This window comes from Sparus aurata, chromosome 15, assembly GCF_900880675.1.
Source record: "Sparus aurata chromosome 15, fSpaAur1.1, whole genome shotgun sequence".
Taxonomy (NCBI): Eukaryota; Metazoa; Chordata; class Actinopteri; order Spariformes; family Sparidae; genus Sparus; species Sparus aurata.
This window is the reverse complement of record NC_044201.1, coordinates 26614328-26641555: the sequence shown is the minus strand read 5'-3', so window position 1 is coordinate 26641555 and position 27228 is coordinate 26614328. Positions and strand designations below refer to the sequence as shown.

At 43.1% G+C, this 27228-nt stretch overlaps 1 protein-coding gene across 4 annotated transcripts; it reads right to left on the bottom strand.

Annotated features, from left to right (window-relative positions):
* Window positions 1-1452: 1452 nt before the first annotated feature.
* On the bottom strand, window positions 1453-27228 carry wipf1b (WAS/WASL interacting protein family, member 1b). 4 transcript variants are annotated; one of them, XM_030442855.1, is made up of 11 exons: window positions 27097-27213; window positions 26823-26933; window positions 18052-18159; window positions 7430-7532; window positions 7009-7138; window positions 6672-6830; window positions 5727-6444; window positions 5455-5555; window positions 5036-5257; window positions 3611-3724; window positions 1453-3235 (listed from the first exon to the last, which is right to left on the bottom strand). In XM_030442855.1, exons 4-11 carry the CDS (start codon window positions 7487-7489, stop codon window positions 3183-3185), a joined length of 1557 nt encoding a protein of 518 aa, XP_030298715.1. In that variant the 5' UTR covers window positions 7490-7532; window positions 18052-18159; window positions 26823-26933; window positions 27097-27213; the 3' UTR covers window positions 1453-3182. The 4 variants fall into 4 exon arrangements, with proteins under 4 accessions (XP_030298715.1, XP_030298714.1, XP_030298717.1 ...); XM_030442854.1 differs by lacking the exon at window positions 26823-26933 and having other exon boundaries at window positions 27097-27215; XM_030442857.1 differs by lacking the exon at window positions 18052-18159.

The following is a 27228-nucleotide window of genomic DNA, read 5'->3' as shown; positions in this document are numbered from 1 at the left end:
GAGAAAAATCCTCTACATTTCAGATGCATCAACATCACTGATAAAACCATCACAAACTGACATATAAGAAGCTCAGTGTATACCAATAATTTACACAAGGTTAAAACTCGTGCAGGTTGAAAATGAGTGGATCTATTTGTGTCCTTTCTGTTTTCATTCCATATAAATACATTACAAATATCTCTCCTTGTGGTCAAAGAGACAAAACCAACAAAAATCATTTCCTACAGTGTAAACTAATGAATTTACATTTTAATGAGCAGCGACCCAAAAAAACAACTTATCTAACATTATTGGTCCACAGGCGAACAAGCAGTTGAGTTTCTGAGAAGAACTCACATTTTGCCAAAAGTTGCATCACATCCTGGTGAAATCACCCCGCGGATTAATGAGAGGAAAACATGTTTTCCTTTAGAAAAGATGCCTATGCCGGACCCATGCACGACAAATCAAATCTATGTCATTCATTAACATGCTAACTATTTATTTGATGTATCTGTATTTTCAATCTGGATGATATTGGAGGACGAGTCTCTGTGTGAGAGGGAGAAGCGTGCGAGGTGTAATATTCATTATGATGGCGCTGGTTTTATGTTATGTAATGTCGGATTGTCTTACGTTGAGTTATGTTTTGTTTTATTGTGACTATGGAAAATTATCAGACACATATTTTTTACAAGAGCTCAGATTCTTGGTTTTTTCGTTTTCCTGTGTGGGTTAATGTTGTCACTGCAAACACTGGCGGAATCTATTAAAAACCTGCAGTGGATGTTTAAGCGCGGCTCTCCATCAGCCCCCCTACTCCCAAAATCCTCATGCATGAGGCAGGAGAGCAGCACAATGTCAAACAGATATTTTTGAAATACTAGTTCAGCTACACAAAGGGGCTATAAAAGGACCTGGTTGCTTTTTCAAAGAGTTTGTGAAGTCGCTTATACTCTATACATGAGCTACCATGTTGGTGGATCACCAAAATATACCAACATATTTCTGCCTTCGTGCCTTAAAAACAATAATATCCCATTATGTTGGCAGTGATAAGTATTTCCAGTTACCAGTTACGGATCAATGTACAGGGTTCGTACAAATTTTTCAAGGTCAAATTCAAGCACTTTTCAAGCACTCTTAAGGGTCATTTTTAAGATTTTCCAGCACCTTACTGCTGGGGTAAAATGCGTATCTAAAGGAATATATATACTTGTGATTTTTTTCTTCACTTTTTATCACAATTATGTACATTGTATTATGCTGTAAACATCTAAAATTATATTCTATAATAGCAAAAACTTCAGAAATTAATTATCCAGTCTGATCCCAATTTTGTAAAAGACACAGAGTTATAATGTCAAGCACTTTCAAGCACTTAAACTAAAATCCAAGCACTTTTCAGACCTTGAAAACACAACATTGAAATTCAAGCACTTTCAAGGATTTCAAGCACCCGTACGAACCCTGAATGTATCGTTCAGCTTTATTGCACATTCAAAAATGCACCTTGTTTTTATCTGGTGACACATGTCGCTTCATCTGTATGCTGATATTATCAATGTCCCTGACTGTGATCAAATAAATCGTCATTTATGCAGGAATATGAAAATATTCAAAATGAATAGTCCAACAAAAAGCCCATTTCACCTCATGTAGAGCAAATAAAGCATCTTAAAGCATTTTATTTATTGATGTAAAATAAGTTTATGTCCATACGATTGTCTTAAAGAAAATGTTTTTCCTTGAACAGCATGAGAATAATACATCCTGTATACAAAGACCATTCAAAGCAGTGCTGGGTGAAGCCAAAAAAAAACCAAACAAAACAAATGTAATACTGCACAGTTCAGACACATAACTTAAAATAACACAGTCCTCCAATACCGCCTGATTTAATCATACAGACACATACACAAGGTCCTTCATCATCGAGTCAAGGGCAGCTTTAAACAAATCAGCAAAATAAGAATCAGTTCCATTGTAAACCAATGCTGCCGTTAACACCACACAGCGTCCTTTTAAAAACAACAAATGCATGCTCACGTCACATTTAACAAATGAAAAAAAGTACCATTCAGTGGTCCAACAGAAACACACAGATGTAAATATACACACACACACACACACTCTGAAGGCACATGTGGCTTTGGCTAAACTAAACACCTGGATGTCCCCCTGATGTTTTATACAGCTTTAGCAGGAAGTTGTGGCCATTTTTAAATTAAGTTGCATGTCTGTCTATGTGTTGATGTCGTGAGTACTCTAGATATCGTGGCAATCGAGTATTGCTTTTGTCTTTTTACATTTACATCAGCAGAGGTGATCTAATCCAGCTGAGCAAACGTATAAACATAACTTAAGGCACGAAAGTTCATTCCCTTAACTCATTTAAGCAGCCTGGTGATTACGATCCTGAATAGAAAAAGGCACGAGGGAAACACCGAGAGACAAAGCTTGAGGAAGCTGACTGGCTGAATTAAAAGCCCTGCACTGACACCCTGGGACTACAACCATGTTGCCATAAGACGCTGACTTAGCTTTACCAAATGCTGTGTGTGTTGTGTAAACATGCTGGGAATGTCTCATGTGCAACCTCCCAAACTCTGGTTTATCTAAGTAAGAGTTTGTCGTCTTTTTCCAGAAGGTTAGCGGGTTGGAAAAAAAACATAGTATCTGGCAAGCAAAGGATGAAAAGTTAGTCACTGGGAAAAAAAAAGGTCGATGTGGATCATGGTTCATGACAATACTGATGTTTTTACGTGATCTCACAGCAAACAGGTCAAAGAGGAAGCCGACCCAGAAAGCATCTGTCAGCTGCTGACAGCACAGCTGTAAACCTGAAAGGAACACATGGTGCCTGAAGAGGTGCAAGCTTTTGTTCTTTTTATCTTTTTTTTATCTTTCCTTTTTTTTTTTTTTTTAAACAAAGTGTACCGACGTATATAAAACAGGCTTTGGTCTTTGGATGCTTTCCATTCCGCTGCTACAGAGGCACATGATGTGAACTCCACATTGCGAGTCTGTCCTTTTTTTACTTGGTCGACCGTACTGCAGGTCCATGTAACGTGTCGCGGTCCATAGATGAACCACATGCCACAGGTAAAAGCACACAGAGAGAAGGAGAGAGAGAGAGAGAGACGGGCAGGGGAACAGAGAAAGTAGTTCCGGGGGTTGTGTTTGCTGCCACCTCTTCTTCACCTGGGTACAGGAGGGAGAGGAGGAGCTCCTCGCTCCTTTTTACCAGACCCTGGAACGAAGCGAAGGTACAGAGGAGTTAGTGTTTCCCTCCACCAGGTGGCACCGTCTCACCGTTACCTCAGAGGTTATCGTTCCATGTGTTTGTTTCTTTATCTGACAGCATTTCTCAAAATTTCTAAAAAGGTTGTTCATAATGAAAAAGGTGATTCAAATGTGGTGAAAAACAAACTTTCATAATATCTTGACAATTTCCCCAGAAGGGAAAGTGTTCACTGATTTCAACCTGTATAAAATGATGTTGGAATGATTTTCACATGTAAACCAAAAAAATGATTGTATGAAAACTTCAGACTGAGTGAGCGACCGTCAACCTGTGTGTGTGTGTGTGTGTGTGTGTGTGTGTGTGTGTGTGTGTGAGACTGACCTCTGCTGTCAGTCTTGCCGATCTTGCTGGGGTAGACCTTCTGGAAGGGCACGTAGGGCTCAGGTGGAGGAAAGTCTGACACAGGATGGAAATTGAACCGACACTCCCACTCGTCTGTTGAGAGAGAGAAATGAAAGTCAGCGGACCCGCCTCCATCAGACTGACAGAAAACATCACATCACAAACGTACATGTAGCTTCCAGCACAAGCCAGGCGCCGTGGATTTGTTCCTTGCTTTAAATGCGACTCGTACGATTTGACACAATTCAGAGAAAGATAAGAATCAAAAAAATGGAGATCGACAGGTTTCACAGAAGAAATCACAGAAGAACGGAAGTCGACTAGTGCAGAGAAACTTCACTGGAGCTCTGCACGAGAAAGTTAATCAAGTTAGGAAAATACTGCTTTTCTGGAAACCTTTTTTTTTTTTTTTTTTTAATTTCAATTTTTTTCCATTCAGTTTTTTTCAGTGTTTCAAATTTCTGAGACGGTTTATTTCATTCCCACACATTCATATGTACCTGTAAATGTAAAAAAAAGTCATAATTGGTCATTATTTACTAAAATAGTTTTATTTAAAAACACAATTTTATTTTAAACTTTATTTTAAGGAAATATCTGTTTAAAAAAACAAGTAAACAGGAATAAAAAAAAGTCAGATTTTGCTCCCTTCCAGCTTGTACCACCTGATCTACAGGTTTGTAAATAATGGACGTCTCAGATTCCTCCTCTCTGGCTCTTCCTGAGGTTTCTTCCATCTTTGATTTTTTAAAAGTGTTTTTCTTTCTCTCAGTCAACTATCACTTTACAGTTCGTAAAGCCCACTGAGGCAATGTGATTGTGCTACATAAATAAAACTGATTTGATTTCCTTCAGCACTTTACCCAGCCCGAGAGTATCCCTGTCGAATATCTTTTGAAAGGCACCACATGTCCTCAGGATATCCAGTAAAATGTGATCGTAAACTGTCAAAGTTTTTCTGGATCAGGACATTTGGGAGCCCTCGTCGCTTCTCGTCCCCGCTGCCTTCCAAATCAAACTGACTCCTTTGGTTCAATGGGATAAAACAACACGAGCGGGAGGTCAGTGGGTTTCTCTGCCATAGTTGTCCTCGCTGGAACTCATGTGGTAAAAACAACATGATGTCTCTTGTAGAGACGCGGACAGTTCGGCACAGTTTTCATCGGTTAGTCCTCTACAAGGCACAGAGTTACCTCTAACACACACAGACTTATTCAAATGGTTTTTATTTCCCTTTATAATTTCCTGGATCGTGTACTTTTGCACCACTCTTCTCCAATGCAGGAACATTATTTCCAAGTTTTTTTGTTCCGGAAAATTGCATTGTTCTGCTTTCTGCTCTCCATTTCCTGACAAAATTCTTTAAATTGGCTGCGTCGCATGAACCTTCATGGCTTCACTCACCCTGTATCTGGTTGTGGTGAGAGTTTTGGAAGCCGTTATTCATGGGTGGTGGAGGAGGGGGCGCTCCTGCCCCCGGCCTGTCCGGAGGGAGGGGAGGTCTACCGCCGGGTCCGCCACGAGGTGGCTCCGGGCCCGGCCGACCAATAGGAGAAGGCGCTGCCGGTGACCTCACGCTGCCCCCACCCGAGCTACGCCCTGAGGGAGGAGGGGGAGGAAGAGGCCCTTTGGAGGTGGAAGTAAAAGTCGACATGTTAGCTGATGAGAAGTGAGAAGCGAATTAACGAGATTGTAATCCGGCATTCATATTTAATATTTACAGCAGCTCCTGACCGAAGTCACAGGCTGTACGATCTCTCTGCTAATATGATTTATATGCAACAGTCATCCATCATACCACAAATCAAACGCAGGCTGTTTACCTGAGCGCACTGACGACTGGTTCCTTCCGAGGGCTGGTGGTCTTTCGTTTGGTGGAGGAGGGAGCGGTCCTGCCCGAGCGTGTGCCGGCGCCGGACTGTGGCTGGTGAGAAGAACCTGAATTTAATCTTTACACCAACTTTGCAATATTTGTGTTAAGAAAATCATGAAGCTATCATCAATATTCTCTCAGCGACTGATGCCTGATAAGAAACGTGTGTGTGCTCGTGGCCTCGATGAAATTCATCCATCGACAGATTACGCTTTCCCGTACCTGTTGAGGGAGCTGTTCCTTTGTGGCAAACGAGGGGTGCTGTGGTCCTCCCCTCCAGCCGGGGAGGGTGGAAGAGGAGGGGGACCCGGTCGGCCTGGCGGGAGAGGGGGTGCACCCCCACCAGCCGAGGTCCGGGAGGAGGAGGATGAAGAGGGAGAGGGAGAGGGCTTGGAGTTGAGAGAGGGTGGAGGAGGGGGCACATCACGGGGCATCGATGGCCGATGACCTCCAGAAGGAGCTGGTGGTGGTGGAGGTCTGTCGTCGGGAAGCGGAGGCCTCCCTCCAGGAGATGGGAAAGAAGGCCGGCTGTTGTTTGGGGGTGGATGAGGAGGTGCTGAAAATCCTGGTCTCGGCCCAGCTGAAGAGCCTCCAGGTGGAGGAGGGAGAGGTCCGTGTCTCCCTGAAGGAACACCGGGAGGTGTAGACATGCTGGCATGGCTGGGCCTGGGTCCACCAGGGGCAGGTGGAGGTGGGCCCCCACGAGACTGGAAGCCTGTGTTTGGTCGAGGGGTGTTGGGAACAGGAGGAGGGGGGCCTCCTGAAGTGTCTTGTCTGGATGAGAGGCTGGGACGGCCCTTTGGAAGATCAGGGACACTGCTGCCGCGGCCACCAGCAGGGCCTCCTGGGAGTTTAGGTGGGCCTCCGACGCCACCAAAGGGGGGGGGACCAGAAGAGCGGCCTCCAGGGGGGAGTGTGGGTCCTCGGCTGGGTGGTGGGTCTGCAGGAGAGAAAGGAAACAAGTTCTTAAAATTCTTTAGTGGTGTTACTAGAGCCCTTTCTGCACACTAGTGCCCCGCCGTATCTGGCTGGTGCCCTTCTTCTTTAACATTTTTTTGGCCCTTGACCCTCAAACATCCTGAGCCCACCACTGCTTAACTTCACCTGCATGTAGCTGCATTGTGGGAGGAGCAATTTACTGATTGTTATTCCTGATTTAATAATTACCGTTGGACTTGCTGCCTGCAGACCTCAGTTTTGGCATCCCTCCTGCAAACAGGCCTCCTAAACCACCAGGAGCTCCGCCACCAAAACCTCCTCCGCCGCCACCACCACCACCACCTCCTCCTCCTCCACCACCACCTCCGCCTCCACCGCCTTTGGGTTCTGAAAGAATAAAAAAAGAATATTTAATGAATTGCTCACTTGCAGGATCCATTTTCTACATTTGACACACTGTATTGCAGCACACTTGACTGAAGGTGTGGTGCGAGTGTCACATGATGATGTTGTCTGCTGTCACAGTGACAGTGAAGACAGACGTATTGAAAAGTTCTTGACTCACTGTCCAGTGTGGGTGCACTGCGGTCATTGGTAACAGCTTTCTTTAATCTGGCTCCTTTACAAATGTCGCCCAACAGAGCGTTCCTTCCCTGCTGCTCATTACGGTTCAGATTTGGCTTCTCTGTGTTGGCCTGAAACACAAACACAAACTCACTGTCACTGAGACGGAGCAAAGCAGCAGAAAACACCTAGAAAAGTGAAAACAACTGATGACTTTATCAATTCATGGGTGTCAAATCCATAAAAGCTGAATGGCAAGGGCTAGTGAGTGGAGGAAAATAGAGGATCATCAGGAAATGTAATGACAAGATTCATCCACAAGATGTCTCTGCTGAGCAGGTTCAAGTGGACGGAGCAGCAGATGCCACTGGGCAGACAGACAGACGGACAGACAGACAGACGGACAGTGTTGTATGACTTACCACAGTAAAGGTGGGAGGAGGGGGAGGCCCTGGGGGTGGAGGGGGAGGCGGGGCTGGCATCTTCCTCTCTCCACTTTACTCTATCTGTACTGGACGTTGCACCCTGGAGGACAGACAACACAAACGCACACTTAATGAAATAGAACGACAGCTGTACCGCAGTTGTTGTGAGTCCTTGAGACAGTTTCAGGGTGTCCACATGTCGGGATGACTTCATTTAGACCGTGCAGTGGTCGCGGGCCCTCAACATCCTTCACATGTGGGCAGAGGTTTAGTTTCCCCCCCCCCCCGAGGTAGCGCCGATAGATACAGACTGCCTTTTGTTCCGTCTGCTCTTGGCTTTTTTCTGACTGTGTTGAAGTGACTCAGAATACCATGAACTTCTCTCTGGATAGTCAATGATGATGATCAGTGGTCACGGCAGTTCATTTCACTTCCTCTAATGGGTAAAATTGTGACGTGACAAGTTTGAGAGCTTGCGCAGTACAGCTTGATATTTCAGGCGGTCCTTCGCTTGACTGTCACACTCGGCCATGGCTGTGGTCGCTTGGCTAACTACACATCAGCTCCATCCGGCTTTTATCCTGTTCAACAAACGCTTTCCGGCGTGATGGTGGTGAACACAACTTTAGGGTTCTAAGAAATAACTTCTGAAGAGATCTTCTGGATCTGGTCTCCTGACTGACTGAATCCCTGAAAGGACTGTCAGCACAGATAGACACAAACGCTTCAAGTATGAGAGGATGACAACAGGTAACAGGTCGGATCAGCTGATAGTGAGGTTACAAGCTACGCCTACCTCACCATAAAGGTTTGATCTAACAGGAACTTTGAGAGTTCAGTTCCCTAAAACATGACTTCCAAACAGGCTGTAAATCAAGAGATCATTTTCACAACAGCTTCTCACAAATCATCTCGTAATGCTGCCAGAGCAGAGCAGAGCAGGGAAGATGCTCAGTGTTTGTCCTCTTTGTATCTATCCTGTTCTTGTAACCATTACAGTTGCACAGTTGCAGGGCCACAACAGAGGAGAACGCCTCATCCTGAATCTGACACCGAAAGATTAATCTCATTCTGACAAGCCAGCAATACATGTCCGACAGGCTTCAAGTCCCCCTCCAGTCAAAAATGCTCTTCTTCTTGTTCCTACAGTCGAATGTTTGAGCTTCACTGTGTAGAGTGATGTATGTGCAGAGTTTGACACTAGAAGATCTTATATGAGGACGAGAGGCGAGAGTGATTTGTGACAGACAGTTTGGAAGCCAATCCTGGTCTAATATTCAGCTAACACAAGCATCCAGTGCTGAGAATGGACTTTACATTGAGGGGTGCAGCAGTGACTGTAGAACATTTGCATATTCATGTATTCTGGACTTTTAATGAGTTTGTAAAGAAGTCGGTGCCGTTTTTAAAGATTTAAATGTGCCAATTTCACTTTTTACCTGCGAAACCTTCCATAAAAAACAAGTATGCCTTAATACATACATGGAGGGGACCTTTAAAAACTAACTTACCACAGCTGATATGAAAAGCAACTGCAGACACGTCACTGACTCTCTGAAGTCAATACTGCAGCGTGCATAAAAAACAACAATGCAGAAGCCGCTTTCTGACTGGATCGATTCTGTGCAGAATTTTGAATCCATTATTTCATTCAGGTTCTACTTTTATGAATGGAATCTATCATCAGTTCCAATAGTAAAGCAACAAATGATCCTAAAATACTGAAAAAAAGACGTGGAGGAGACGCTTTTCACGAGCTCGCTGTCGACCAGAGCTGCAGACAGAAAACTACATCAGCGTAAATTATAAATATCTCGTAAATGATCTCATATTAAAAAAAAGACAGTGACGATGCCAAAAAAACGAAACCTGCAAGTTAAGCTAAACAGTTTCCCAAACCCAATCACTGACATGACGAGTCAGATACAGCACTTCCCCATCTAAACCGTAAACACACCAAAACACAAGAACTCATGTAGATATTTTTGTTACTTCTCTGTCACTCGTTTTTTTTTTACAGAAGGGTTTCGATCGAGAGCCTCGAAGGTGTCAAAAAGACGTGAACATGGTGGAAAGTTGACTATTGACTGCCATGCTCGCTATTAAACTCAACAATGAATAAAAAAATAGTATCGATGGCGCAAAATATGTCTGAGTTCAGCTCCGCACTGGAGCCAAACTCACCGTCATTTGGGAAGATACTCATTCCAACTTCAGGCCCACAGTGTCGGTTCTCTGTCGTTACATTAACCTGCTGCATATTTAATGATGAGAGCTACTTGAGGTGAGATCATAGAGGTCCTGTCAGGTGAAATGCAATAACACAGATGCACAGTTGCACAACAAACAAGAGGAAGAACAAGTTGCATGTAACGGCCTAGTACAGCCTCACACACACACACACACACACACTTCATATTCACAGCTAAACTAGCCATTTGTCGCCTCGCACAAATTATCACACAGCTTGGCCTCTCACTTAATTTTAAGTCCCACACACACACACAAACACACACACACACAAACACACACACAGGCAGACCATCCTCTAGGGGCCTCTTACTTCCTGTATGCTGCTGACAAACAGGAAGTCACCGCGCGGCTCCAGCACCGCAGCCATCCGGTTGCCAGGATGATGATACCTCCACATCTCGGGCTCGGATCATTTTTGACATTCCCCTCCTGCCTCTCACTCTCTGTCTTTTCAACCGTTCATCGCTCCTTCGCTGACATTAGTGTATCAAGTCTTTCCCCATTGTTTCCTGCTTTTTTCTCGTGCTCTCTTCATCCGTCACCACCTTGACGCCCGTCCTCGTGACCCCCATCAGCCCTCTTTTCTCAGTATCCGCCAGTTTGTCGGTTTGTCACTTACATCACCGTACAACAAAGTTTCCACTGCTCAGAAAACAGTCTGTGCCGTATTAAATCAAAAAAAAATAATGGCCTGTGCGTGACGTACTCAGCTACTTGCTTCTAAAATACTCAAAAGTATAATACTTGACAATACAACTAAATGTGGGGAACATGCAAAGAGATAACATTTCTGAATGATGACTGAAGCAAAATGACTACATTAAAATATATAAAGTCAGTTAAAAAGGTCAAGGTTCACATTCATGGTCCCTGAATGATGAACCGTCATGACTTTGGTGGTACTGACTCTTCTGCTAGCAACACTGAGGTTGACATTTGTGGATCAGGGTGAAACATCTCTGAAACCATTTGGTCCACACACACGTTTATGTCCCCTGAAGGACGCGTTTTGGTCACTTTTAATGTAGTACTATCAATTAAAAGGTTAAATAATCTTTAAGTACAGGCAAGGCTGATGGAAATGTCATCGTAGTCTTGTCAACAGCAGGTTAGCAGCACCTCTGTGACAAACTACCAGGTGTGATCCCACCAAGACATCACCTATGGGTCTGCGAACAGTTTGAAGTGTCAAATGCACGTCGCCAGCTTGTTTTTATGGAGCCAGAAGAAACCATATCTGGACAACAGGGTGGAGCTGGGGAGGATATCCTATGTGGTTCTGAAAGAGAACCCAAGTACACGGCACGGTGGCAACTTGTCCGTCCCAGGTAGACACGACTTTTTACCTCCATCTTAATCTAAATGAGACCGTGGTGCATATAATGAACATCTCGTGGATTAAAGAAGACTTGAAACTAGTGATTTAGCTCATCAATTCCCTTGGAAACTTTTTACTGAGGCAATAAATCATATGAGAAGTGGGGTTTTTCTCATAAGCTTACATTCAGATCTTTTTTTAAACTGCTGGCCAGTAGAAAGAATGAGGATTTAAGACACTTCTGCAGTGGCATCACTTTTGAGAACTGAAACCTCTGCCCATATTTCATACTGTAAATATAAAGTATTCTGTTACATAGCTGCAACAACGGCCAGCTCCGACTCTGTAGAGTAAATGTGGAAGTCTGTTAAAAACTGAAAATTACAAGAGTCGAGTTTCTCTTTTTTCTAACCGTGCTGGTGGACTGAAATCCTCCAGCGAAACCAGGACGATGACAACTGCAAACTCTGACTCTGTTGAGAAACAACCTCACCTCCATCATACCAGCTGTGGCCTACACGGCTAACGTGCAATGTTTATTGGTAAAATAAATACACTGACCCGACCCCGATATAGAATCTCCAACACTATAACTCACGGGCCAGTTAGGTCAGATGGGCTGTTTACGTGTTCCTCCTATATGACCGTCACTGGTTTTCCAAATATAGACCCATGATGGGAAGAAACCCCTTAATACAGGGCAGAAAATAGGCTTAAACACTGAGTGAGGGCCGAATATAAACAGGACATGTACAGCACACGGCCTCAGTGTGATGTAGATTACTTGTAATCCTGAAAACTACAACTACTATAAAGTATAACATCAGAATCTGAGGTTGAAGACTGACAACAGGCTTAATTCTGATGGATATTACAATGTGGAGGAAATAAATACATAAAAACAAACATACAGTCAGTTTCGAGAGACTTTACATTCAAAACACCGTGCTGCTGTTGATTTTTGGCGTCTTTTCCATGATTTAAAGTTGAGTTTCTGCAGATTGTTTTGATGGAATCCATCAGAATACACGCTGGACTTTCTACTGTCCACCGACACATTCACGCTAACCTCGAATTTCAGCAGTGAAAAACACTCACAACTCGCCGAGACGTCTTGAAGCGTGTAATCAATGTCGGTCACACACTTGAATTACCTTTCTAATCAAATGTCTGAGCGCCGACACAGAGCAGGAGGAGACGTCTGGAGCTACGCAACCAGACACAGGATATAAAAAAACAGCACAAACTCTAAAAACATAGACTGCTTTGATTATGAATATAGTCCTCTTCCACAAAATAGTGTGCTCATAGCTCGTGATAGACGCACCGTGTTGAACTGCTCGTCATGTAAAAAGGTTCATTAACTGTAGGGCTGCAGCTGACAATACAGTCATTATCTTTCTTTGGTATAGAGTGCTGCAGGGGTAAAGCATTTTTTTTTCAGGCTGACCCAGAGGTTAGCATTCGGCCAATTGGATTTTGGGTTTCTGCAGAAAATAGACAAACAGGAGTTTATGATTCTTACACGCCGCGTTGAGCGAGATGAGCTCAACAAATAAACGCCACGTCAAAGATTTTTAGAAGCCCGGGCTAAATGCAATCACCAGAAGTTAAAAGGTAAAGTTAGGCTGTAAATAAATGATATTGTAATCATGCAAAGCCTCGTACTAACACTATAAAATACACACTTTATTACACAGAGTTGGGTTAGTTTTAAACACCGTCCGAGTAGATGATTCTCCGTGTTCAGCGCGATGACATCACTTTAAAAAAAGTGGGTGCATTTACTGATGCGTTTTGTGTCGAAGAGCAAAATGTGAAAATATCTTGTGTTAACCGCAGACTTTATTAAAAGACATCTGACTGAAAGCCCATTCAAAAAACCCACGGGCTCAATGACGAGGGAAACAAAAGTGAAAAAATGCTAACGTATTTGCGGGTTTCGGGACTCATTCATTCCCCTAATGATCTGATCTTTACTGAAAAACAAGCATCGTGTTTATCACCAGTCAGCAGACGATCATATCTCTTTAAGGAGTTAAAAGAAGTTAATTGCAGGTTTGAAGCAGCTGATATTTAGCTGCTTAACTTAATTACTAACCAGAGCCACTGAGACACAATCAATCAATAGTTATGAAGCAAGTGTTTCAGCTCTGGCCGATGAAACAACCCATTGTTAGCGGAAAAAAACGTCACTCGCGGCAAACTTCTCCACAACAGCTGCCTGCTGAGGCCAGACTGGCTGATTGAAAGCCAGACACACATGTGCATGTTTCTGCTGCGCTAACTGCTACAGATGTTTCTGTTTCTTCACCATGACTGAACCCTCTGTGACGGGGAAACTGCACGTCTACCTCTTTGTGCTCAGGATACTCGATTGCATTTTAGATATGCTGACTTTTCAGAATTTAAGCAGAGCACGCTGGATTTTACAGATCCGGCTTTTCGTCGGCAGCGACAGAGCTGAGAGCGAACAATGTCGCGTATCACTATTTATAATTAATGTAGTGCAGCTACAGCCGAGTTGCCTTTGCTGGAGGATACAGAGACTAACACGTCGACTCATTTCCTGCTGCAGTGATGAAACGACCCGGACACAACTGCAGATGAAATCAGGCATGCAGGCGAGAGTCAATGAGTTTCTTATGCGTTGCAAGGGATGGAAACCCCCCCCCCCCCCCCTCATTGTTTTTTGTGAAGCTGACAGTTGTCGTTTTAGCCTAAGAAATCAAATCTGTGCTACAAAATACGCGATAAAGACTGGAAGCTGAACCGAGTCCATCTGTGAGCTGACTGTCAGTTGTTGGCGAAAGACTTACTGATGGTACTGAAGCGGCTCAGAGAGAACGCAGAGAACACTTCGACTTCCGCCAGAGGAAACAGGCCTGTGTGTCGAAATTTAAAATGCACAACAGTACTTCTCTCTCTCTCTCTCTCTCTCTCTCACACACACACACACACACACACACACACAGCCTAATATTAGCTAAGCATTCACAATGGCTCCTTTGACAGACAGAGTGTAGCAGAGATGGAGGGAGCGAGGGGCGGGTGGAGGGGTTATATGAGGGATTTCAGGGTGTGGATCCTTTGAAGAAACACCGTCAAGACACACACACACACACACACACTCTCTCTCACAGAATAAAGTTCACATATGTTTCAGTTTACAAATGGCCGTAAAAAAAAAACTTCTTCATCCTGCCACCGAACCTCCCGTGCTCCACGACCTCATTAGAGTTACTGTGTGCACGACACGCACGCATGCACACACACACACACACGCACACAAAAATAACTGTTGTATCTTGTGATTTTTGTGTCATAAACACCACAGCTGATTTGATTATGCTCACTTGAAAGTATGTTTTGGGAGCTTCATCTGTGTGGCTCTGAGTCGCTGTTGGTTTATTGGAAAGAGGGGAAATAGTCAATTAAAATCTGTGTGTTCGCACCGGTGAAATGCTCCATTTATGACCAAAACCAGACATCGCACTGACTTCAAACGCTGCAGCAGACACTGACCGGTGGACAGAAAGAGGATGACTTTGCAAGGCCTTGTCCACACTCATGCATCCTTCTACCAGGCTGGAGAAGAGATTGTTGGGATTAAGCTTCGCCGAGACCCAACGGCTCCCTTTTCTACTCACATAAAGATACTAGCCATGTAAAATCCATGAATTGATCTGAGGAAGTAACAAAAATGTGGAAAAACACCCTGTCGCGCCATCTTAAAGTATCCCTTTATCCTCCATCCAAGTTTTGTGTAAATCTGTTCCTCAGTTTTTATATGTCCAACGAACGGACACGGGCGAAAACAAAACCTTCCCGTTGGAGGTAATAAAGATCATTCAAACTCAGATCAAAACAACCGGCTGAAGCTTCACTATTAAATCATCTTCAGAAAGTCCGGCCAACGTAAAGCATGTTGTCTGGAGCACCTAAAAAGGAGGGCTGTGATTCGAGGCAGAAACACGTTTTTAACGGGGACGACGATGGGCGGGGAGTTGGTGCGCCATTAAGGGGGAAAACCTCCCATCACTTTCGACTCCGCTCCACCCAAACCCTCACACAGCTCGACAGAAAACAGTAACGCTCCAAAAACAATACGACGGATCAAACACGAGCTGGGGAGAAGGTAATTTTAGACATGATGAATGTAAGCCCAGGGTAGTAATAAATGTGTCGGCAGTGCAGGAACTGTGCTGAGTGGCTAAGCTAACATCCTGTGGCGTGTCCACATGCACTTGTTACACACACACACACACGCACACACACACACACAAAGCAGCTGTACTGGCAACAGATGTGGTTCGACTGCTGTTGTTTTAGACTTCGACTCAGCAGGTTAATTTTACCTCTTGAACACTCTTCAAATAAAGAAATTAGTGCTGAACACATCTCGTGATGAAGACCTGCACAAATAAACATCTGCTGCAGAACTGTGGGGTTCTCTGTTACTGTGAGTGTGTGTGTGCGTGTGTGTGTGTGTTTCCTCTCTTGACATATATGCAGTGTATCCAGATGTGACTCTGCACTTTTTTTAAAATATGGACGTCGACAATGTTTAAAGCCGACTAGGAGAGATTTCTGCACGCATCTGCTATACAGATGCTTTTAAAAAGGTGATCAAACGTCCAGTCCTGGCATATCAACGTCGTTGAGCAACATGCACACTAAACCACCTTTACTGTTAGTTTTCTGGTTTTTCACAATGGCAGAAACCACTTCCTACAAAGAAACACAACAATGAAATCTGCAAAACTGCAAAAAAAAAAAAAAAAAAAAAAAAAAGGCCATGCGAGTGATTTTCCTGGAGATCTTTTCCTGGTGAGACCAGATTTGAAATGTTCGATGTTTAAATCACAGCTTCTCATCAAGTCTCATGTTTCGTTCTACAATCTACAAAACAGCGATCAATACCAATAAAACCTCCTTTACATCTTTATATCATGAGTAGGGCTGGGTATCACCAGGTACCTCGCGATACGATACTATCACGATATTTTGCCCATGATAACGATAATATCGCGATACAGCGATTCTGCGATAATTGATATATTGCAAAAAATTTCATCCACGATACATCACGATATCTGTGTCACTGAAGAAATTCATAATTTATTTACTGCACTGAATCCATTTCACAGGAATTACAAAACATTGTCAATCAATTTCACATGAATGACAGCCAAGTAAACAAAGAGTATATTGCACAGTGACTGTTCTTAACACAGACACGGACTACAACTGTCATTAAATATCTATATGTGTGGGTTTCAAAGCTACTTAAACCATTTTTTAAATTTTATTTGGTTGTATACCCATGTTTGAATAAAGATAAAGCTGTCCTCCGAAGAGGGGTGGTGGTGGTGGGCCAAAAAAAAAAAAAAAAAAAAATGTTAAAAAAAAAAAAATAAAATAAATATTTTTTTTTTTTTTTTTTTCATTTTTAAATATCGATATTTGGCACCAGTGTATCGATAACGTACCTCAAGACGAAATATCGCGATATATCGTAGAATCGATATTTTGGCACACCCCTAATCATGAGCGTCCAACTGTATAACACTGTGGTGGATCAAGTCGATGTCACACGTGGCAATAAAAAAACGTATGTGACCACATTACACTGTTCATCTTAAACACACGACATAATGTCACCCCTCCACAGAATTCTTCATAAATCATCAGGCTGTTAAAAGCATCATAACCTTTAAATCTGCTCTTATTGTTGCAAGGAAGCATGATTCTAAATCTGCGATGATTAATCGATTAGTCATTTCTTTAATTTAAGGATCTGCTGCTTTTCTCCCTCTCAGTTTATGTAGATTTCTGCTAAATTAAATGAAAACACAAACTGGAATGACATTCAGTTGAGCACATACCTCCGCCAAGGCCCAACAATCCCTCATTAATCAAGCCTGATCCAACATATATTACAAAAAAAATATATTTTTAAATTCACTGGATCCATTTTTTCCTTTGGATCCATCTCATAGATTCTAGCCAGCCAACCGTATTTTCTATATCAGGATCCATTCAGTATTCTGAGAGAAATCTACCAAAATGTTGAGAAACAATCTCACAATGTTTGGAAAAAGAAATTCCAGGATTTGTCTCTTTATCCAGGTCCAAACCAAAAGTTGATGCGGTCTGTCGTGGGCCAGGACACATGATCCATCCAAGTTCTGTGGAAATCTGTTCAGTAGTTAAAGTGTAATCATCCTGACAAACCGACAAACCAATAAATGGACACAGCTGAAAACATAACCTCCTTAAAAGAGTCCAAAAATTATAATTTTCAGCATCTATGTGGATAAAAGTGGTGCAACGTTAGTCAATAGAAGGTAAATGAATCCCCAACTAGGTCAACATATCAAACATTAGCTCGTTCCAGCTTCTTAATTGTGATCAATTACTGCATTTATGACAGTAAATGAAGAGTCTTTGGGTTTTAGGATGATGGTCTGACAGAAGGAAGCAGTCTGATGACACTTCAGGCTCTGGGAAACTGTGATGAGCATTTTTCACACATTTTTGTTTTTCATATTTTAAAGCATAAATAATTAATGAGGAAAGTAATCAGCAGATGAATTAATAATGACAATAACTGTTGTTAGGACTCCTGCCCTTACAACAGAGTCTTAACTTCAGACCTAGTGTGCTCTGTCTCGTCTCTTTACTCAAAATCAAACTTTCGTGAGCATTTCAAAATACTGACTTCATTATTTGGTGCAAAAATGACACAAACAGTTCGATTGTGTGTTCATCACTTTATCTATTCGGCTTTACAAACAGGAAACGAATCTCCCGGTGTGAAAGAAAACTGGAGTCTGTTAATAAACTGCAGCAACACACATCAGCAGTCTTTCTAAATATCACAACAGACAAAACAAAACCTGAAAAGGTCGTCAGCAGACTGCAGACAGGTTTCAAGTCTGAGATGTCACCTTCTCCTTTAACCTTCGGTCACCGAATAACGGCCCGTCAGAAAGCTTCTTTGCTTCAACATGGTGAGAAATGAAAGATCAGCTCGTCTACTCACTCAGTCTGTGTCCATAGAAGAATCAGAAGCACGTTCAGAAGACAGTAGAAGAAGCACCGTAGTTCATTCCTCATAAAAGTGCGAAATGTGAACAGCGGCCACATGCAGCTGCAATCAGAAGGAAAAGCGGAAACGTCAGCGGCATCTAAAAGTCTTTAAAAAAAGTTCTGCAACATGTCGAAGTTCTTCATTCCTCTTCCTCTAAACTCACATCTCATATTCAGAGAAGTCCCACTTCATCGCACACAAACCTTATATATGGCACGCGCTACTTCCTCATTTTCAGTTCCCCACACTGGGGAGGGGGGGGGGGAGGGGTAACACGAAGTCTGCAACAAGGTTTGACGCGCTGGGGAAATAGAAATCCACCACATTTAAGACATCTGTGGAGATTATATGAGGGGCGCTCAGGTAGCAGGTAGCAGTCCAACAGAGTTTGAAACTCGGGTGCATTCAGAGTGTGTATTCACCCAGCAGGCTGCACAATCCTCTAAAGAATTACAAACATATTTCAACTTTCACATCTTGTTTTTGGAGCCGGAACAAAAAACACTGGAGGGGCGATATCGTGTGTGGATATGTATTCTGTATAAACACAGTACACTGTATATAGAGTCAGATATACAGATATCTGAATTATTTTCTCCCTGGTATCAACATGGGCCCCAAAATCCTGAATCTGTTTGGATCAATCTGGTTTTTATCTGGTAGATATGTAGTTAATATTTCTAACCCAGGCTGGTTTAATCTTATAGTGGCAGAAAACATGAAGGTTAAGGGCAAGTTCACCCAAAAAATGAAGAAATCAGGAGAACAATTTTAAAAGGTTGAGCGGTTGAATTTGTGCACCAACCTCAAACAGTTTGTGTGCTTTTAGCTTAACGTACCACATCAGCAAGAATCTCAGGGGACCACAAACTAAAAAAAAATCCATCATCCACTCTGAAAAATCAGTGACGCCTGAGATGATCGATGACGACTGATTACACAACAGGGAACTTCTGTAAATCTTGGCAGAAGGAAGACGGTAAGAGTCCACGATGTCAAAAGACATCAGAGCAGAAGAGTTGTTCTCATAACTCTGACCTGAGAACCGGTGACAGGTGATGGTTACAACTTTGACGAAGTGTGAAATAAACATGCACCTCCAGGGAGACGTAGAGGATGACCGAACATGAAGTGGCAACAAATACTGAAAGAAAGGATTGATAAGGTGTGAAGACGGGGGGGGGGGGGAGAGACAACAGCTGCATGCTGCTAGGCCAGTTTTCTGTATTACAGATGTTTCAATCCATTTCTTTGATTGCCCGGTCTCTTTAGCAAACTAAACACTTGGTCTGCAATGTTTCTTCAGTTGCTGTACGTCAGACAGGACCGGACCTCATTTACAAAGTGGATTTCCTCCAAAATGCATCTGAAGTATATTGAGCATGAGGAGGTTTAAACACTACTACAAGTGTAAAGAAAAACAAAACGTTTCAATGGAAAGCCATCTCCTTTGTTGCACTGTTAGGAAATGAAGAACAGCTTCTCTTTAACTGACGGTGAATTGATCCCAGCCCCTCGAAGCTGCTGGACCGGAGAGTTAGCATAGCTCCGCAGCAGCCACTTCCTGTGCTCTCAGTGTCACACTTCCTGCCTCGCAACACAGTCAGGGGGCGGACTGCCAACCCACCGTCGGCTGCACTTCAATACTCTCCCTCATGTCTCCCCTCTCCAGCCAACTACAGCACCAGAGCTGTGACTTAAAGAGACACCTTGGCGTTCTCCGCTCTTTCCCTCAGCTGGTTTTTTTTTCCCCCCTTCGCCAGCCTGCAGTGAGAGGAAAAACGTGTGAGAGCTGGTGCTCCAGTTAACCAGAGAAAAACACCAGTGTTCCCATAGAAGCCAGTGCGTTTGGCTAATGCATCAAGGCAAAAATGCCCAGACTGTTAAATCAGCCCCTAGACTTTATACAAAACAAATGTGCAACAGGAACTTAACGTGAAGCTACAAGAGCCCTTTCAGCCCCGACAGGTACTGGAACTGATACCGGCTGAGGCTGAAACAAACACACCTCCACACGACGCCCTTAAAGCAGTTGGAAAATACATCTTTAATTCTGAAAAATGTCTAATGTTGACTACTGCGAAAAGAGAACAAACCCCTGTTTCATTTTGATCTGTTTAGATTGTGCTGATTGGATTCGAAGAATGTGGGGATTGTGGATGCGGAGATGACGTCGACGTCTGTGACTCTTTTTCCCTTTCGCTGAACTCAGTTTCTTTTTTTTGGCGTGTTCCATCATCATGTCTGAGATCGCCTTATTAAAACACATTACATCGTGTTTTGGTGTGACTGAATTAGCTCTCCTCATTTTAAGCCCAAAAACATTCAACGGCAAGATCAATATCGCTCTCTGATTAACTGATTGATCATCTTGTTATAATGCTTATAATGAGAAGGACCAACTTATAATGAGAAGGACCAACCAAAACTGATTGTGACCACCATTTTTGAGAACCAGAGGTAGCGCAGCACTAATCACAGGAGAAAAGGCCAAAGATTTCCACTTGGACACCAAATCAAAGCAACAGTGGTCCGAGGATCGTCATGTTTGGACGCCAAAGTACGTATGCAAAGCCAGGAGCAACACCTGTAAAGAGTCGATGTCGTCCACCATAGTTGTCCCTAGCTGGGAAATTGGCGACGTGTACAGTGACTGAATGATGCGACTCTACAGTGGCTCTCACGTCCGTGGAGAAGCAATCTGGTTCCTAAAAGGTTTACAGGTTGAACCAACTCCAAGCTGGTAGACTGATGATGTTCCTTTTTGACTGAGCAGAGCTAGTTTCCCCTTGATTCTAGCCCTTGTGCTAGGCTAAGATATGCTAAGCTAAAGTGGCTGCTGGGTGTAGCTTCATATTCCAACGCACACAAGCAATCTTCTCATGCAGCTCACTGGCAGTGACCTAAACAAAGAACTTCCCAAGACATCAAACTATTTCTTCAATAGGAGTCTGACATCATGAAGAACAAAGAAGACAACTGACGCATCAGTTCCATCCGATGAATCATTATGTGCTGTGGTGACGGGACATAATACATCACCATACATTATGCTAAATGCACTGAGTAGAATCAACGGCTCTGATCACTTGAACGGACAGGCTTGTAACGCTACTACTACTGTATCGTAGTCTGCTTGTAACACACTCGCTAAGAAGCGTCACATCATCATCTCATCTCCTCGTAATCTTTCCACAGCCTCAGCAAAACTAAAACTACAGCCTGGTGTTGCAAAAGCAGCAGCATTGTGTCTCAATAATTTAAATATTTCCGCTTTGTTACCCGTTGACATCAGCACCGACCCTGCCGGGGTCCCTGTGTCTCAACAGACTCTATGAAGTGATGTCATCAAGTTCAAGGGTTTACCCGTCTCACCACAGAACCTTGAATGTGGTAGTCCACATCACTGACACGGAGCTAAAGGGGCAAAGACAGTCTCAGAACAACTACGCATGAGGAGGAAGACGGGACAAAAGAGGAGAGGAGGGTTGAAATGCCCCCCGTTCTGTATGTCATGGTCACATGAACATTAGTGCAGCTCGCCTGCAGGCGAGTCAGAGTCTTTAGATGCTTTGTGATCAGTCACACATCACACGTATGACTCATGGAGTGTAGGCCTTGAAGAGACGCCACAAACTGTCATCTGAATGCTTCAACTGTGAGAAACTGAGCAACGCTTTTATAAGACAGTGTCTCAGCACTTGAATCAAGTGTACAACAAAGTCTGATTCAAGTGCTAAGACACTGTATTATTTAAATGTTTTAACATCTGAAGGGAAACTCCGCACATTTAACACATTAACTGTGTTTCCACGCCTGACAGTACAACTGCATATCTGAAAAAAAAAACAGTATAAAGCCGTTTGTGGCTCCAGACGAAGCTGCATGTAATCTGATAAATTACTTCCAGCGATGTCCCTCAGTAGCTAAATTGCATTGTGGGTAATGTAGGGGTCAGGTTTTGAAAGGAAGAATACTGTGTGGAATAAAAATAGATATCTCTGGTTTCTGCTTTATTGATGTTTAGTCCAAAAGTGTTATAATGCTGACCGGTAGATGGCTATTCAACACCTGGCGCCTACATTAACCACAATGCAACCTGCCCACTGAGTGACATCACTGGAGGGAAATTTTATCAGATGACATGCAGCTTCCTCTGGAGCCACAAAGGCTTTATACTATTTCTTTTTTTAACTTATGAAGTAGTACTCACCAAGACCTGTAAACACACTTCACTGTGCTAGAAAATTGGTGGAGTTCCCCTTTAAAGTGACCATTTATTGTCCTGTATTCATTATATTTATCATGTTTTAGGGCTGCAACTAAAGATTATTTCATTATCGAGTCATCTGCCAATTATTTTCTAGATTCATTCATTATTTGGTCTATAAAATGTCATAAAATTGCGAAAGGTGCTCTTCATAATTTCCCAGCGATTTCTTCGAATACCTTTATTTATCCCGCCAACAGTCCAAAACACAAAGACTCGTCATAACTATCATAATAGAGAAAGAAAAGCAGCAAATCTTTATAATCCACTTTTATGATTTTGCTTGAAAAATATCTAAAATGATGCATTGATTATCAAAAATGATCAGAAACATACATTTACTCAGAGGAAGACAAACACAGCTCCACTTAGCTTTGACTTTGTTCCTAAATGTAAATCAAAAAACCTACTAATACCATTTCTATGACTCGACGCCACGATATGCTCGACCACATACATGATTTAAGTTATGACTGCTGACTCATTCGAGCTGCATTCACAACACATCAGGCACGTCACGGTCATGGGTTTCAGCGCCGGACGGCCAGCGAGATGCCAGGATCACATGCTTTACAGCGGAAACAGAGCAGAGCGCAAACAGACGGCATTATGTTTCTACTACAACCCACACACGTCAAACAAATGCACATGCCATCCGTCGACAACAAAGTCAGTGGGTCAGTGTTGCAATTCGTGTCACGTCGTGTTTTACCATTTTCCGAATGCAGCAGGAAGTGATGAGAGCCTCTTCAAAAATACCTCTGAATGAAATATTGGAGTTTTTAAAAAAATGCATGAGCTTCACCCGGCCCCTCGCTTCAGTTCGTCCCGCTGCACTCTTGAGGAATGCCAAGAACTCAGAGCTACAATGAACCTAAACGAGTTCTGTGACAAAGCACAACCAGAGGCAGCGCGAGCCCGTAAACAAGGCTCCTCTCTGCCGTGTGCGATGGCCTCCTTCCGCACCTTACAGCCCCTCTCCAGTCAAAAGTGTGCTTCCCCTCGTTCCTACAGTTGAATGTTTGAGATTTTAGAAATGATGTACGGCCTGATTAGTGACATCACAAATCGTTTGGAAGCCTGCAGCGCTCGAACACAAGACATCCTCATACCTGAACAACTGAAACGGTCGATTTGCCAGCGACTCCCGTAACAACAGGACCGTTACAGTGTACCAGCGACAGGTTAAACCGGACCTCCATCACACGTTGGTCGGGTTTAGATAAGAAAACTACTCGGACAGGATTTGGAAACATTGGGCCTCATTCATGAACTGTTCTTACAAACAGATTTGTTCTTAAGTCCCACTTACGAAGATTTTACGAAGATTGTGGCATTCATGAATTTTTTCTTATCCAGGATCCAGGATCTTAAGGAACCTCTTAAGAACAACTTAAGAAATAATCTAAGAAGATTCTTAAGAAGATACTGGTGAATGAGGCCCATTGTGCTTTGGCTCAAAACAACTAAATTTAACTTCAGTTACGAACGTATGCAACAGAATTTAAGTACGTTAGTAAGAACGTACAGTTGATTTTTGTACCTCCTATCCGTCCTACACAAACGTGTGCCTCTTAATACCACCTCGCCTGACTTCCTCCTTTGCTGCCGTACTAATCACGACAGGCACTAGAGGCTGCCGCCTAACAATACGTGTACATATGGCTCATGTGGTGATGAAGGAGATATCTTCTGTCCAGCAGTTATAAACTTCTGAAATTAAAGATCTTCTCCAAACAGAATAGTGTGCTTGAAATGACAAACAAGTTCAACTTCTACAAAAAAAAAACCTTCTAACTTCACAGATTCTGGACATTTTAATGAAATTAATAAGCTAATTTTGTTCTTTCTAAAGTTTTTGCGCTCTCCTTCTTCACTGTAAAGTCCATTCTCAGTGTTTGTGCGCTGGAAGTTTTAAGTTTCTACGTCACACTTACGTTTGCTAAATACTGGACCAGGACTTAGCTTCCAAACTTTGTGATGTCACAAATCATGCTCCTAAACCCGCCTCTTAAAATCAGATTTTCAGTTATCACAGACAAAACTCACACTTTGAGCAAAGAACGTGAAAACAGACTTCTCGTATCAAAGATGATTCTACACAATGAAGCTCAAACAATCACCCGCAGGAACGAGAAGCAACGCAGTTCTGACAGGAGGGGGGACTTTAAATACACATATATATCTGATAGATTCTGGATTTCACACATTATTAATCAACAAAGAGTGTTTCTAGATGCATCCTTAAACATATCTGGAGGAGATATTTGCCATAAACTGATAAAATCCATGAATTATTGATCGGAGCTGCTGCTGGGTGACGGCCATACAGGAAGCAGCTCGGTCCTAAAATATTAAGAAACAGATGCGCGCCACGTGTCTCCAATTCCTCTTATGGAGGGCGACGAGGTCAAACTTAAATAAGACTGTGCCATTAAACTCATAGACCGTAAAGAAACGTAAAGGAACCGACGTGCAGAGCCGTGGATTAAGATCCCGTAAGTTTCAAAACCGTCATCAAGACAAACACAAGGTGAAGTGAAATCAGTTCATATTTCACTGATCCACAAACATACCTGCACATAACCACTGAGTGAGTTCTGAACACAACCGCACAAATGTCAATACAGTCACAGCCCAGTTGGTCAATATTCCACTGAAGTCTACGACGGCTGACATTCAGAACATGTGATAATCCATCTGAGTCATCGTGATTACAGCAGAAGGTTTCCGAACTGTAGCTCACTTTGAAAAGTCTGAGTCGACTTTACTTAAATGGACGTTTGTCGGTCCGAGCTTTTAGGAGCGCTGAGTGTAACACAGATAATGAGCGTTGGTTGATTAATAAAACATCTCAATAAAAAGCCCGGACAGGAATAAACAGGCACCAGTGATGTAATAAGTACATTTACTCCAGTACTGTTCTAAAGTGCAATTTGAGGTAGTTGTACTTTACCTGCGTATTTCCATTTTCTGTTCCATATCTTATTTATTTTATACTTTCCCTGCACCACATTCTGTTACTCCTTACTCGCTTAATTTACATGATAACTTTAGTTATTAGTTACTTTGTAGATTACAGGATAAATCAGAGACAACAATTTTATTTCATCTGCAATCAGATAAACAAAAACACTATTTCTGACTGTCAGAACAATACAGAATCACATCGGACTTGATAATCAGAGTGGTATAATTAACTTTTAATATATATTTCATATATAACGATACTGATAAATAGCCAATAATATATATTCCCTGATATGGAGCATCCCCACAGGTCTGATCTGCGGAAAAGTGGATTATAGTTAGTTCCCAACAAGTCATATAAAAGGGACGTTTAAGACTTTCTTGCGAAATAATTCAAAACTATAAGTGAACTTAACGTTGAGTGCTCCACTAAACAGGAACTGGATTATTATACAGGATTTTGGACATGTTTGTTACTGTGAATGATAGGATATCAGAGGAAATGTTTGTCTTTATGTCAGAGGTTCTCAACCTGATGAGTCACAGCACCCCAGAAACATCAGGCTGGCCTTCAGAACCTCCCCAGCACTGATTTACAACATCCTGAATGGGTCAAATCAGAACTCATGTGCACACACTCTCACAAATACATCCAATAAAATCTATCTTTAGTTCAATTATATCAACGGCACAGGCACCGAGCCACCTGGGACCGCTGGAAACTGACTTACAGCCTCCTTGGAGAACCGCTGATTTATATATTGATTGTTCTGTCGACCTCACTGCCCGGCCCTCGGCCAGCACGTTGCACAACGTCATCTCCCACATCAGACACCTACACGGCCTCCGTTCTGCACAACTATTCAAAACAAAGCCAGGAGGACGCACAACTTGCACAACACGGAGATAAATCACCCCACGTACACCGGCTCTAACTTTAGTAAACCAACATGGGCTGAGACACAGTCAGCTACAGCCTCTGCTCAGCTGCTGTGGAGGAAGCTGATTCACGACCCGGCTGCTCTTCAGTGTCACATCAGCATCAGCCAACAAGAAGCTGAATGTTTACAGGAGCTGCTGGGCTGAAGAGCAGAGTGTGTCTGACTGCTTACAGCATGATGGCATTCTGTCAAACAGGTTACAGAGACACACCGCTTCACTGTGTGTGTGTGTGTGTGTGTGTGTGTGTGTGTGTGTGTGTGTGTGTGTGTGTGTGTGTGTGTGTAAGCCCACCAGTGGACCCTGTACTCCCTACAAAGCTCTCTGAAAATAAAAAAAACTCAAATATGTGAGAGCAGCCCAGTCAACTCTCTGCTCTCTGTGCACAAACACATGGCTGAAGTTCAGATGTTCAGCCTGAGCGTATGTGACGAGCTACCTTCCTCACACACACACACACACACACACTTTTTAAACAGAAAAACACAGTTAATACAGAACTCACACTGATCATCATTTAGTGGGTGGGAGAAAAGGAACAAACCTCTGGCCTGGTGCCTAACCTCTCCTCTACACGTTTCTCCTTCGGCCGCTGGAGTAAACAGCTCAGTTCGACTCGATCGCCATCTCTGCTGGAATCAGCCCCAGCTGCTTTCTGGAGGATGACAACTTCTTTTTTTTTTTTTTTTTTTGCTTGTGAAACCGAACTCGGGTCTCACGGTTTCCGCTTCACTGGAGCTATTTTCCACACACACGCGCGCACACGCGCGCGCGCAACAAACTCGCAGCGAACTTCACGTGATGTTTCGAGGACCTACCTGTGGAGGTGTGAAAAGGCTGTGCACGGCTGTTAGTGTCCCATCGGCCGTCTGTATGTGGAGGTCGGTGAGGAGGAGCTGAGTGTGTGAGTGTGTGTGTGTGTGCAGCCAGCCCTGAAGTCTGCAGAGGAC